The sequence below is a fragment of the Cyprinodon tularosa genome, unplaced genomic scaffold (assembly GCF_016077235.1).
Source record: "Cyprinodon tularosa strain WSP-4 unplaced genomic scaffold, ASM1607723v1 ctg441, whole genome shotgun sequence".
In the NCBI taxonomy this organism is placed as follows: Eukaryota; Metazoa; Chordata; class Actinopteri; order Cyprinodontiformes; family Cyprinodontidae; genus Cyprinodon; species Cyprinodon tularosa.
Window position 1 is genome coordinate 211322 of NW_024039165.1, and position 15197 is coordinate 226518.

General features: G+C 37.3%; 1 protein-coding gene and 1 long non-coding RNA gene across 2 annotated transcripts; one reads left to right on the forward strand and one right to left on the reverse strand.

The window, feature by feature from the left end:
• Positions 1-2329: 2329 nt before the first annotated feature.
• On the reverse strand, positions 2330-7990 carry LOC119793161. Its single transcript, XR_005282072.1, has 4 exons — positions 7707-7990; positions 5908-5941; positions 4597-4730; positions 2330-2863 (listed from the first exon to the last, which is right to left on the reverse strand). It is a non-coding gene; the product is annotated as an uncharacterized LOC119793161 (long non-coding RNA).
• Positions 7991-8449: 459 nt separating this feature from the next.
• Positions 8450-12635, forward strand: six2a (SIX homeobox 2a). The gene is made up of 2 exons (XM_038300182.1): positions 8450-9539; positions 11543-12635. Exons 1-2 carry the CDS (start codon positions 8980-8982, stop codon positions 11853-11855), a joined length of 873 nt encoding a protein of 290 aa, XP_038156110.1. The 5' UTR covers positions 8450-8979; the 3' UTR covers positions 11856-12635.
• Positions 12636-15197: the final 2562 nt, after the last annotated feature.

The following is a 15197-nucleotide window of genomic DNA, read 5'->3' on the forward strand; positions in this document are numbered from 1 at the left end:
ACCCCACAGTGATTGGATTTTAATGCTAGTATTTCTAATTACATAATGTTACAACCAGGGATATCTCAAAGATTTGCATGCTGCACATCATTGTAATTGTTCTCTTGTCCCATAACTACTACAAACTAAACTTTACTACAGCCAAAGTCAATTTAATTAACCATTAGTTAGCATTTTTTTTTGGTTGTTTGGTTAATCAATTAAATAGCTTGATCCAAACCGTTTAATTGGTCAGTTTCTGACCAATATATTGGTAAATCTAAGCAAAATTGCTTTATCCAAGTGTGGTCACACACTTTGTAGGGCAACCTCTTTCATATCTATGATTGGTTTGCCAATTTTTGTTCTTCAAAAGTAATATCAGACTCAGTCAGACTATCCATGGATTTAGGGCTGGAATTTTACTAGACCCCTTTTACTACAAATATATGTAATCTATTCTTTTGTAGCTCTGACTGTATATCTAAGGTTCTTGAAGGTTCACCTCATTCTTTAACTAGTCTTGTTGGGTCTGACGAATGTTCCTACTGGACTGTTTCCCTGCTTCTCATTCCCTGCTGAAGAAAAGCAAGTATAAATTATTATGTCCCGACCAAAGTCATGCATGATGCAGATGTTATGTTTAACAGGATTCAAAATTTACACACAGAAGAACTATATGTAGTAATTATGTTACCTGACCAGCAATTGGTTGCAGGCTGTTCATAAAGGGGTATCATAGGAGTGGAGGCAACATCTTCAAATTTTAACTTATAAAAACCTTGTAGAGCCATTTGTCTTTTTCCTTCCCTTTCACAATTGTTGGACCAATATAAACTGATATTTAGTTGTTAGACCACCTCTTGTAAGACAATTTATTGGAAATAGGAACCCAAACAAATGTGATTAATCAGTTATTTGTATTAAGTTTTATTACAATTTCATCTGCAGCTCTGTTATTCTTTTCTATTATAATTGTACAGTTTTTGACTAGTTTTATAGGTTAGAGGGTAATCCACATATTCAGTTTCTTCCTGGTTTGTTTGTGAAGTCTTGTTAATGATCAAGTTGTACTGAGGAACAGATATGAGAAACTTTGATGAGCTTTTAACTGACTCAGCAGTCATCACCTTCTTCTATGAGTCTTTGTGGTCCATTAATATCCTCTGTACGTCCTGTTATTTCATCAAACATTTATTTCACAAAACATTAGTATTATGTATACAGGGAGCTCCAAATGAGACTCAAAAAGTCTCTGAAAACCAATGGACTTTGCTTTTTTTCATTCTTCAGGTCTAAAAAGGGATAAAAAAAAAGAAAAAATGCAACTATGAGGGTAAATAATTTTTATTTTATTCTGTTACCTAAAGCATAAAAATAAACTTATTTACATAAAATATACCATCTTATCATCTTGAATCTGTCTATTTTATTTAAAAATAAATACATTTCAAATTCCTATGAGTTTTTATAGATCTATAAACTGATTGGACAACAAATTACCCTTTGGGGATTAGAAACATTTCTTAAGTTAACTTAGCACAAAAATGAAACCTAGGACAGATGTGGATATTTCCATTTAGGTTGGAGTGCAGCTAAGAAACGCCTACATTCTTAATCTTAATTATGTACAATGAGGAATGTAACTAATATATTGGAATATATTAATATCGCTGCACAGTTTGGGGCTCAACTTGAAAGATCAATTTAAAGCGCATTGAGTGAACTCTCGGATTTAAATCCAGGTTTTTCTTCTTATTTCTGAGGCTGCAATGTTCTCAGTATGGGAATAATTGTTAGTTTCCTGAACAAAGTACTTGGTGGTTTGCAGGCATTTAACATATCCTGCAGGCAGAATTAAAAAGCCATCATGAAATATAAGGCTTCCACATAAAAAGATGCTCGGGGTCACATGAATTCACAAAGCAAACATTCCCCTCAATCTTCAAAGCATATCACTTGATGTTGGAGAATGAGCTTAGCACAACTATATTATGATGGATGATTTTCTTTAATGCAACAGAACTAATTTACAGGCAGAGAGTTATTAATGGGTTTGCTAAAAGGCTTAACAGAAGAGGTTGGATAATTGTTGCTCTAAATGTAAAGTGTTGATCCAAAATCAAAATATGAGAGGAGAAGCAGAAATAATAATGTTAGATAAATCAAAATTTAATGGTATCCTCTCTCACTGGTTGAAAAATTTGGTATTATTTGAGTTACATCAATAAATTTTTCTTTGATGCTAATAAGTATTTTTGAATTGAAACTAATATTTTTTTGTAAAAAAAAAAAAAAAAAAAAAAAACTTCTGTAGCAGTACTTTTATCTTTTTTTCTTGGGGGGGGGGGGGGGGGGGGGGTATTTTAAATGGTTAAGATTTAGATGGTTTGATTCCTTTTTTGTTGTTTGTTTTAATACAGTATCCAGATGCTTTGATGGAGAAAATTCCAAGCATAGAAAAATTAACCCTTAACCATGTTTATACCTGTTTTTTTTTTTTTAATGTATGACATTACTGCAGAGCAGATGAGCTTCATAGACTGGTACATTGTTTTCATTCGTTGTTTCTGCACATGGATTCTCTTATGGCCCAACAGTTTACACTGGAAAATGTTTTCCACAATGAAAGATAACACTAGTTTTTGTGACATGAGAGTCATAGTTGATAGGCTGAAGGATGTATTATGATTATGTTTTCATTTTTGTTTAAGAAGATGAATATGAAGAAGATGTCCAGAACCGTAAAAGACAGGCTAGGGGTCCTCGACACAGAAGTCTGCAGTTTAGCTCCTGACTTACATCCGTTTCCTGCATGCTTTCCAGCTTTCTCACCCCTCTCCTGTCCGAATAAATGGATTCAGGGCCAGTAATGGGACACACCCTAAAAAACAAAAAAATTTAGATTTCTTAAAGATGAAACCTGAAACTACCTCATATAACTTCCAACATCAGCCTCAAACCCAACATGGCTGCCTCAGATATGAAACATTGTAGAAATGTAATTTCACTTCTAAAGATTTGGATCTCATTCAGTCTTTTCCATTAAATATGTTAAAACTCTTCTTTAAATAACACCTTCAGATCAGAGGAGTACAGTGTTATAAGCTGGTATGAATATTTGTAGTTTGTTTAATGCTATATTGATTGGCTAACAGGTCAATAGATGAAAGGTGCCACCAGAATATGTACCTGATTTTCTCTCTTTTGGTTTGGTGTATAATCTGATTTCTCAATGTTGTCGCCACATTTTCTCTTTCAGATATGTATGACCCATAAAACATTTTTATGGTTGGGTGTCTTTTGGGGGATGATCTTTTGCAGCTCTGTTGCATTCAGCTTGTGCCGACATTTCTTCTGAGCAGTACTAAAGTCGTTCCAAGCACCATCTTTAATACTCTTCAGCCATTAAAAGAGGCATGGCCTCTGAGCGACGCTAAACAATGTTATCAATTTAATAAAATGTTTTAATACCATTTCATAAATTTTGTGAATCCTTTAACAGTTCATATATGCTAATTTGCGCAACACTTTTAAAGCATTTATACTTGCTTCTGTATTTTCTTTAGACCACTGAGAACAGGCAATCCCTTAAAACCAAGAGGTAAGGACTTGCTTATTGTCTACTTGCACTTAAAACACCATCATGTGATGTATCACAAAACTCTTTTACAGTATCAGCTCAACCACTGACTCTATCAGAGAGGTATTTACAGCCCATATGGCCACTGACACAGGGTCAGGTCTTGTGTTTCATGTAAAACCGCAACTGGTTGTAAAAAGCTTGCATACAGAAATTAATAACAATTCAAGTATTAGCATGTTGCTAATTACTTTAAATTAGTTTTTTTTTCATTGCCCATCAATGTGTGAGGGTTAGGATGTGGCATAAGAAAAACAAAAATATAAATAAATGTTGCAAAAAAAATAAAGAATGTTGCAGAACAATATGAAAAAATCTAATGTGCAAGCAATTAGAAACAATTATGGTTTATGCTTGTAGATTTCTTGAATTTGACTTAACATAATACTGAATAAAAATGGAATCCTGAAATTTAGACTTCTTGATCTGTTTGCTGTTTGAACTGTAATTGGTAATCATGATCTAGTTATACATCTTGCCTTTGTGCCACTTTGATGCAGAGCAGACCGAGGTTTATCTGATCTTGACTATTGGTCCCACGACAGTTTCTTACTCACATGCCATAACAAAATTAGCAGAAGCAAGTTAACCTCCATCTATGCTTGTAGTTTACTGGTAAATCAGGGTATTTATCTAATTGCTTTGTATCCATAACAATTCTATCCTTAAAATATTTAGATGTATTAAAAACAAGCATGTTTCAGGCAACAAAACAACTTAATTCACAATAATTTTACTTTTCATCTTGTGCAAAATAAATTAAAATGCATTTTAAGGATCTGTTATTTTCTCTATATTCTAGATGCAAAATAATAGATATTATTGTAATTTCGAAGTTAGGGGTATTTGAAGTAATTTTTGCAGACCCACTGTGCTGATGAACATCAGAGTTTTGACCTGCATGTCTGCACATTAGTTTGACAAGAGACAGGACTCAGGCCATTTCACTATAAAGGTTAGGAACCGTTAAATACCTGAGAAGTGCTGGAACCACTCTTCTTTCTAAATTACGGCCTAATGCATGCTATACAGTCTCCATGGTGGAGGGGGGAAACGCCTTGGCAGTCCATAAAGGGCTCAGTGTGCAGCTGAAATGACCGTGCGACTCCTGAAAATAAACAAGAATCAAATGGAGTGATTGATCGAATAAATTAAGGCGAGCAGCAAGCACCATGCTCTCTCTTTTTCTCTCACTCACCACCCTGCCACCCCTTTTCCCTGCTCCCTGTAAACACTCAAAGACAGACACAGCTACTCATCAGCCCCGATTGCCAGCCCTGGTAGAAAAACAGACACTTGTTGCAGTTTGCTCCTGATTTAGTTTGTCCACAACAAGACCATGGAGTGAGTGGGTTGGTGAAGACTTTCTGGTGGGTTCTTAAAGAAAACTAATGCTTTTTCTCATTGATTTTAATACCATCAGTACTAAAAAAAATGTTTTAACACCAATAATGATAGTGTACCAAAATTTAATGTGCAACTGAAAAAAATATACATTTGGTAAGTTTATATAGTATTTTTTAAATAACGGCTGATTATTTTGTTTTGCTAGTTTTTGTTACACTATAATTCAATATGACAACATGAACTACAGAAAGAAAACTAAACTTGCCCCCTATATGGCTCCTGACTTAGAAAAATCTAGATACAGCCCTGGTTTCTGTGGTTGTTTATGTTCTATGGTCCTCATCAGGCGATTGTGATCTTTTCTCACCTTTTAAATGCTTTTAAATTGCAAAGCAGGAATCTGAACCCCCCAATCTGATGAACCTGCCGTCCAGTCATAACCTTTATGAAATAAACCCTCACACAGGCGCACCATGCCTACCTCTGTACTCTGTCCCTTCATGACTGCTTAGCTTTGCGGTTTGCTGAAATCTTTACCTGGCCTCTGGGGTAACAAGATAGATGTAAACAGCCAATTACTGAATAGATCCTCATTGATACCTTCCCCTACCAGCATCCACACAACACCAGGCTTTACCAATCCCTGCAAAACATACCCCCCCCCCCAAAAAAAAAAAAAAAATGATAGTAATCAACTTAAATATGAGTTGCCTTATTTTTATGGTCTTATGGTCAAATCAGACTCTTACAGGCCTGAATCAACACTTAATCTATGTGAAGCACACACAACAAAACATGCACATCTTGCAACAATCAGCTCAATTAGTGGAGGACGTGGTTCAGCGTAGCTGAAGTGAGCGGTGGGAGGTTGTGAAAATAAAGGGGGTTGGCTATTAGGGGAAACGTGATCTTCATTCATCAGCGGCTGTGGTAGTTACCGTTTCAGAGCCAGAGCCCTCTGATCAGGCTGATCTGTGGAAACAAGAGGTTTACAAACACTGTCAGGGGACAGACACAGGACCCCTGTCCCTGCTGGTCTACTCACATACTGTTAGTTATCTATATGCACAACCCAACACACTTATTCACATATATATATATGTGTCGCCTTATATAATACCCTTTAAGACGCGTTCTTGCTGGGAACGTATTGGTTGACAAGGATCCGACTAAGCTGAATTTGTTAAATATCAAACATGTCTAATAAACTTTATAATAATTTCATATTTCTGCACAAAAAAAAAATCACCTTAGAAAGCTGGGTGAAATGAATGTGCTATTTGAATGTTTTCACATGAGTGTTGTTCAACAAAAATAAGAAAAATGAAATGAAACGCGAGACTCCTCTGCTTACATTCTCAACAGAAACGCAGTTTTATTGATGGAGGCAACACATCCCTGCGGATGAGATATAAATGTATCATCTGAATGGCGCATTTAAACAGTTTGCAACATATGATTGATGCACGCAAGTGTTAGGGCGCAGAGTGTGAATTTCAGTTACTCCTTGATCAGTGGGAAAGTCTTTTCGATGTTTTGGATCGTATCAGTGGGGTCAGTCGGTCTGTCCATTACGCATAGAAAGGTAACAACAAAAATAATAATAGTGATAATTATAATATAATAATAGGGAAATAATTACATTAATTGTTCCAAATAGGCTTACTTTATTTATTTAGGCCTTTTTTATTTATTTAAAAAACATTATGTAGAGAAATTAAATTAGTCTCCGCGCTTTTTTTTTTTTTTTTTTTTTTTTTTTTTTAGACATCCACTATCATGCGACCCATGGTCCCTTGGCGATTCCCATTAATCAGCCTAATTCCCTTGAATTGCGCTTTAGGCGAAAACCAAGACAATTTATTAAACAGAGGGAGAAGACAGTTTAGGCGCATGCAAGAATCAGGCTCTCCTTATATTACTATTCGTCACAGGTAATAAATGCGTTTCCTAATTGCGCTCGAAATCTTTTTTTTTTTTTTTTTTTTTTTAGCATTACAGTTAAATGCCACGTCCTGTTGGGTCCTTACCGAAGGAGAAGTATTAATGTGTTAGACTACCTGGAGAACAACATGATTCTTAAAAAAACAAATAAATAAAACAAAAAGAAATATGGTTTTCAAGGTTTTTGTCCTACTTAACGTTAATTTAAAAATACATTTTTCACACCAAATTAAAGAAATAAACAAATAAATAAATACATGAATACATAAATAAATAAATAAATAAATAGATAAAGCTATTATTTGTTGGAAACTGTATGCATTTATCAGCAACAGAAGTTCCTATCGGTCTGTGAATTCCTTTGGCCAGTGCCTGCAGAGGTCAGTCGGAGCATCAGAAATGCGCGTTTAGAGCGCGCGTCAGTGTGCGTTTGGTGAGGAACCGTGACGTGACACCGCCCGCCTGTGTTGCTGACAATAGTAACTGTAAAACACAGGTTCCAAGGTTAGACGATACAAATCTAGCAGCGGGTCAATCTTTGGCCCCACAGTCAATAACGCTCCTGAAATTCCGCCTGGTGTGTTAAAGGCTCCCGCTATAGGCCCATCTGAGTTATAGTGTAAACCAAGTTTTCCTTTTTTTTCCTTTTCATTCTCTATTATATCTATCCTGTCTCTCTAAGTTGCATTTTCTAAAACTTCATCTTTTTTTATTGTCATTATCAATATTTATACTCGTCATTTTATTATTTGAACCCCTGTTGCAAAAGTAGTAGAAAGTAATCAGATCTTACCCTGCAACGTTCCTCAGGATCCTGCTTTCAATTACTCGTGACTTCCTAATCTCTGTTTTATAGCCATACAAACGTTTTTCACCGTTGACAGATGTCGTTTTTCTCCTCTCAGCTTTTATCCTGTCAGTTTTCTCCTTTTGCAGAGTCTGCAGCTCACTGGAGCTGCTTTCTCCATCAGGACCAGCGGGTGCACACCTCCAGATTTTTCAAGCAGCTGCTGCTTGCTCTCCATGATACACCCTTAATTTAAATATCCAGTGTCTCTGTTGTCACGTATATCGAAGTAGCTTTGAAAATATATAGGCCTATATATATTTATTTTAAATATTGTAGAAAAATATATTTTAGCTATTGAATTTTTTTTTTCTTTTGCCACATTAGCATGCAGGCAGACAGACAGGTTATTCTCTTGTTTTTATTGTTTTACTGAGCAACAAGATGTACATATTATTTTTTCAACCATTTCTTCAAATCGATAAGGAAGCAGACTTGTTTTTTCCTTAGAGTGACGGATCTTTGGATGATTTCTGAGCGCCTCCAGGTGCATGAGGAGAACGAGCTGCTCCTTTGGGCTCCTGCGCTCTGGCGCCATCCTTTCTTCAGTCTCAGGAGCAGCACAGTTCTCCTTCCCCCGCGCCTCCTCATAGAGCGTGCTCTTTGGCTGCCCGAGGTGTCTGTCAAAGCGAAGCGAAGAGTAATAAAACGTTTAAGAGGGGAAAAAAATCTGAGCAATATTTCTATTGGGAGGGCGGGCTGGACAAGCAGAGAACAATCGGCTCGACTTCGCCAAGGAGCCACCTCAAAGCAGATCGGGTTACACTGAGTGACAGCGTAACCATGGCAAATAATTTGACTGAGGCTATTGTCTTATCCTCGCCATCCCCGGGTCAGATAACCGACCAATCAGAGTTCATATAATCGCTTGTCTTGCCAGCTTAGAATAATATTATTAAAACGAGCCAGCGAGTCTGCTCTCCGGGAGTAGTTTTGTGTGGAAGCAGCGCAGAAAAGGTGGAGACGGTCGGAGGAAGGAGCTGCACAGTTGTGTCTTTCTCCATAACTTCATGAGGAATTGTCGCCCGGGGTTCTGCATGGCTAAGAGGACACTGAGCTGGATGTTCCTTACTTTATGATCAGCTCCCACTCGCTGCTCTGCTGGGACCTTTTTTTTTTTACACTTGTGGACTTAATGCGCTTTGGTTTTAATCAGAGACTGAGAGAAGAGACTTGGAAGTGAGGCACAATCTAATCTGCACTGATTTGCGTTGTCGCCATGTCCATGCTCCCGACGTTTGGTTTCACGCAGGAGCAAGTTGCGTGCGTCTGCGAAGTCCTCCAGCAAGGGGGGAACATCGAGCGGCTGGGGCGCTTCCTCTGGTCCCTACCGGCCTGCGAGCACCTCCATAAGAACGAGAGCGTCCTCAAGGCGAAAGCCGTGGTCGCCTTCCATCGGGGCAACTTCCGAGAGCTCTACAAGATCCTGGAGAGCCACCAGTTCTCTCCGCACAACCACCCGAAGCTGCAGCAGCTGTGGCTCAAGGCGCACTACATCGAGGCGGAGAAACTGCGGGGCCGCCCGCTGGGGGCCGTGGGGAAGTATCGAGTGCGGAGAAAGTTCCCCCTGCCCCGCTCCATCTGGGACGGAGAGGAGACCAGCTACTGCTTCAAGGAGAAAAGCCGGAGCGTCTTGAGGGAGTGGTACACCCACAACCCGTATCCGTCCCCACGGGAAAAGAGGGAGCTGGCCGAGGCCACGGGACTCACCACCACACAGGTCAGCAACTGGTTCAAGAACCGGCGGCAAAGAGACAGAGCGGCGGAGGCGAAGGAGAGGTAGGAGGAAGCATCTTTAATTAAAGCAATTATAAACAAAATGGTGCTAACTCTGAGCCCCAATAACCCTGATGCGCACTTATGGAGCACTAAACAATCACTGAACTACCTCTGAAGTATATAAAAAGGTCCCTTCTTTTACTTTTATATTTTACTACATTTATTATTTTAACACAGTAAAGCAGTCTGGCTTAAACTCATGCTTGTGTGTTTATGGAAAGTGTGCGGGTTGAGAGCAAGAGTTGAAAAGCAGGAAATTAAAAGGTTTGCTGTTAGGTAAATTACAAGGACATCAAAATTGTGCGTTTACCTCCTCTCTTATGGAGTGGTAATTACACTCATCACACAAGGTTTGGCTTTCATATCAACATCTGAAACAAAACAAGCAAAAAAAAAAAATGTGTTTTATACTCTATAAAGTATCACAGGATGAACACCAGTAGGTTTTCTGACAACATGCACAAGAAAGTTATATTGAATAAGCCCATGAGTTTTTCTTTTATTTATTTTTTCTCTTAGCAGTTTCTTGTATGACCTATTCTACACTTGAGGTCTGCAGAGAGGTGTTCCTCAGTCATGTGTGCGCCCCAGCTGGTGTCTTCTTTCACCCTCTGGCCACTAATTCGGTCTGAAAGCTCCACGTAAATCATGTGTTCGTGCTGAGAAAGGGTCCAGCGCTCACATACCATGCCACCTGTAACCTAAATTACAAACGTTTCCAAATCTCTATTGATTTATGCCCCCCAGAACCGGATTTATGGTCGCCTGTCATTGTTTAAGTCCGTGCAGCACCGTGGTGAACCGAGTCTTATTATTTCATGGACTCTTTAATTATCAGCCACGCATGGCTGGATTGCTGTTTTTTTTTTGCATTAATAGTTGATCCGAATTACCCTTTCTGCATAACAGCTAATCATAAAAGTTGCAAATATGCTATAAATTAGTAACTATCCCCTATCTGCACCGACAAAAATAAAAACTGTTAGAATTTAAGCTATAATTGCTGTAGAGATGTTAATTTAATTTGAACAAACTTTACCTGTAGATAAATAATGATAAATAATTCCATACTACAAGTTGACTTTAGCAATTATATCTCTAAATTTATAATTAAATAAAACGTTTCTAAATAAGAAAAAAATAAAATAAAATTACAAATTGTCAATCAAGGTCATTGGCACTGATTTCCTCGGGGTTTTAGAGGTGGAGCTTGCTATACTGGCTGAGGGTGCAATTTTACTGAAATGTCAATGCATTATTTATACTTACTCTAAAAAGAGGGCAGATACACTCTTTCCCTTGCAGCCGCAGCTAAGATGTGCTTTTTATTGTCAACAACTGGCTCAGGATTAAGGTGCAGCTTGCTACCAAATTCGCCCTCACTAAAATAGCTCAACTTAGAAACTTTTAACCAAAAGGTCTGAATGTAAATTACCTTTTACTAAGAATATATATAGTTCTACATAAAGTAATCATACCAGTCTTCCAGTTTTCTGCTAGACATTGCACACAATGTAGAGTATCTGTTGACTGAACTAACAGCAGTCATACGTTCAGTTAAGTTCAGTTGGAGGAAGGGTGTTAAAAAAAATACCCAAATCGGTTTATATAATTATATTGCCATTAAACATTACATTAATGAAGAAATGTTTTTAGAAGAAATTTGAATTTTTTAAATGTCTAAAATGTCTAACTTTTCAAACAATTATTTTATAATGTCTAACTAAATAATTAAAATAAAAGTCCATTCTAATAACATTTGTCAGTATGATATTTTTCAATATTAATATTTAATTAGATTTTAACAAGCTAAAATAATTGCAATGGAAACGATTTTACACTCTTCAGAAATTATCTGAATTGGGCTATGTGTATATTTCTTAGAGATACTAAGAAATATATGTAAGTTCTTTCTTTATTTAATTACTTTTCTTTGCTGTAAAGTGTTTGTTGAATAACTTTGCACCGAGCAAACATTTAAAAGTTATTTCTTTTTTCCGCAGGGAAAACAGCGAGAACTCTAACAGCAACAGTCACAACCCACTAACTTCTTCAATGAACGGAAACAAAACTCTTTTGGGGAGCTCCGACGATGACAAAACTCCTTCCGGGACACCGGATCACACGTCACCGAGCCCGGCTTTGCTTCTGGGCCCGAACCCCGGCTTACCGTCCCTGCACGGCCTTGCGCCCCCGCCGGGACCCAGCGCGATCCCGGTGCCTGGTGGCGCAGACTCTGTGCACCATCACCACTCTGTGCACCATGACACTATACTGAACTCTATGTCTTCTAACCTTGTGGACCTTGGCTCCTAGAAAAAAAAAAAAAAAAAAGGACACAAGAAGGGAGACAAAAAAACTTTTTTTCCCCTGGGGAATTGGTGGTAAGAGCGAAGCTTCAAGCACTTGCGGTAAGAAAGACTGGAATTCTGCTAAAGAAAAAATAAAAATAAAATAAACACAGCCACCGTAACAAATATTCTGTATGCCATTGACATTTAAAAAAAAAAAACCTTTTCCAGACACCTCTTCTTATCTCAAAATCTTCTTGATTGAGGGATTTTTTTTTTTGCTTGTAGGCCAAAAAGCACTTAACTTACAGAAACTAATCAAGCAGGCATCAGGTTCTCACCAATGGCTTGAGCGCCCTTGAGGAAAGAGCTGATAGATTTGGGGGGAAAACTAACAAGGGATGTATTTCTGAATGTAACTGCATACTATCTTATATTGTTGAAAACAATAAGAATAAAGTGTCTTAATTCTGTACCGTTGTTATTGTAGGAGACTCGGTTTCCCCTGCCTGTATGTTTACATTGGGGTTTTGAGCCATATGCAGTCTTTCTGTTTGTTTGCTTTTGTTTTTCTTTGGTAATTCGATTTCTTTGTTTTTAAAGGAGTTTGGACTGATATTTTGACGTGTCTAATAAGAGCCGCAATGACATGAAGGCTTAACCTCTTGACATTATTATATGACGTCAATGACAACAAGTAGTATTTACATTTTTATTTGGAAAGAGACTGCATGTAAGCTCTGCGATATCCGGAGGTACAATGAAGCAACTCATATAGTTTCATATAAAGTTTCCAATAAAAAAACAAAAAGGAATCCACGCACAAAAATCGCTGTATTTATTTGATCCTAGACCATTAGTATTTATTTAAACTTAAAGTCAACATTAATGTATTGCTTTATTACCAAAACTTCAATCAATAGATCTATCTATCTATCTATCTATCTATCTATCTATCTATCTATCTATCTATCTATCTATCTATCTATCTATCTATCTATCTATCTATCTATCTATCTATCTATCTATCTATCTATCTATCTATCTATCTATCTATCTATCTATCTATCTATCTATCTATCTATCTATCTATCTATCTATCTATCTAATAGATAATTAATTAATGTATCATTGTTGTATTGTATTTAACATTTTAAGGGATAAGCAATTATATTGGAGGTTTTTATTTCTTTTTGTTGTTTTTTTTTTTCATATTAACTTTAGGTCAAGGTTCATCGCAGTAATCATGTTAAAATGACAAATATGGAAGAGAGAAAAAGAGACTCTCCATCTAATACTTAGCAAAAGCAACACGCGTCAAGAGGCCGGAACAGAAGGCATGTGGCCACCAAACCAGGGCATAATCCAGACGCGCATTTCCAAACAGGGAGAACCTTGATGTCGGAGTGATGACACCTTATCTTTCCGCGCTCAGCTGAGGGGAACAAAAGCTCCGTGATTGGGGCCTTTTTTTGTTCGATGGAAAGAAAACAGAAGTGGAAACTGGCGTTGAAAGAAGACACTTTGTTTAAACAGCTTCGGCTGTGAAAAGCCTTCAGCTCCTCAACCAGCCTGCAGCCCTAGATGCTTGTGGGGCGCAAAGCAATGTCTTCCATTACCAGTCAAACATTTTTTCACAGATTTATTTTTTAGTTGGTAATCTTTGACATTCATTCTTCAAGCAATTTATTCGTAACGTTTAGCAGACTGGGGAAAAAAGTTTAAAGTTGTCATTTTTGAGACGAAATCAAACTTTTGCCTCAGCAAAAACGTCAGATCGCTCCCCGTTGGAATGACGTCAACCAACTTTTCCCCACTTTAAGATTTCAGTAGATCTATCTTTGTGTCTTTTTACTTTGTAGCTACATTTTTAATGCCAATTCATATTTTTGGATTTTTTCCCCCCACATTTTTAAATAATCGTATTATTTTTCATAATTAATAATTGATTCATTTAAATATAGCTACCTCTTATTGAGTAATTATTTAGACATTTCTTTGTAGAAAATAAACAACCGGCGTCTTTTTGGAAAAACATCAGTATTATTAAGTAGGTTTGCGTTTCATTATTTATTTTTTTTTTTTTTTATGGATTTAGACAGAAATTTTCGTGGATGCCTTTTTACTCTGGCCCAGTTTGAATGCATTTTACGCACTCACACTCACTATATATAAACTAAACTTTTCCCAAATGATATCTTTTTGTAGACCTCTCTTTCAAGACTCATAATTTACACAACATATGAGGCATCAGTTTGGAAGTTTTTTTCTTTGTTTGTTTTGTTGTAGTTTTGTTGAAGCATTAAGCCATGGATAAAAGTTTTTAACTTTAAGGAGTAGATGTCTTATTAAAGGCATATTTCCTCCTGCAGTTTTTAATACAGCTGGAGGTAACCTGCAAAAACAGTCTAGAAATAAGTAAAAAAAAATCCTTAAATTAAGTGTATTTACTCTTAATTTGAGTTGGTTAAATAACATGATTTGCCAATGGAATGAGCGTTTTTACTCTCAAAATAAGATACTCAGATAGTATGCACTTGAAATAAGACAATTTATTAAATATTAAATGTAAATTGTCTTGTTCCATTGTCAAAGTGTCTCACTTACCTCCTCAATTCCTATTTTAAGAAAGGATGACTCATTTAGATAAAAAAAAAAAAAAATGGAGTGCTGGACATCTGTTAACTTTTTCTCCAACGACGCACAATTGTTATTCACCATACAACTAGTGAATCCCGTCTCAAGCCGACATATTTGTGCAGATGGGCAGATAGTTTTCTTGGTAAGACAACAGCAAACACACCATGTGCGTTAATAGTTTCCCCTGAAGGCCTGGTGAGATTATGAAGTGTTTACACAAAGACTGTGTACATGTTCCACTGTCTCCTTCGCGCCCCACACCAGTCAATTACCGAGGCTGCTCAAAGCGTCTCTAATTAACAAGGGTTTCTATTGAAAACAAGGCCGTAAAAGCGGATTGTGAGGAGATATAATACTTAGGGAATATCTGGCCTCTCACCAAAGCAGCCAACTCCGTGACCTCCCAACTGTAGCTGTGATTTTCGTCTCCTCTCTCACTCTCTTTTTGTTCCCATTAATTTGAAATGGGAACTGGCACCGGGGAGAGAGAAGGCTGTTAAAAGTTGTTTTGGCTGCAAGATGGTGGAGAGAAAAAAAAAACGTCTGTGCTGAAGAAAAGGGGCACAACAAAGGCAGTTTTAACCCACAAGAGCTGGTTTATGGGAATAATTAACCCCGAAGAGCGGCAAATAAACACTTGGACATGAGGGAACAAGTCTTGAGGTCTTCAAGCGCTTTAATCGCCTGTCAATTCTAACCAAAGTAGAAGCAATTCCTGCGGTGTGTT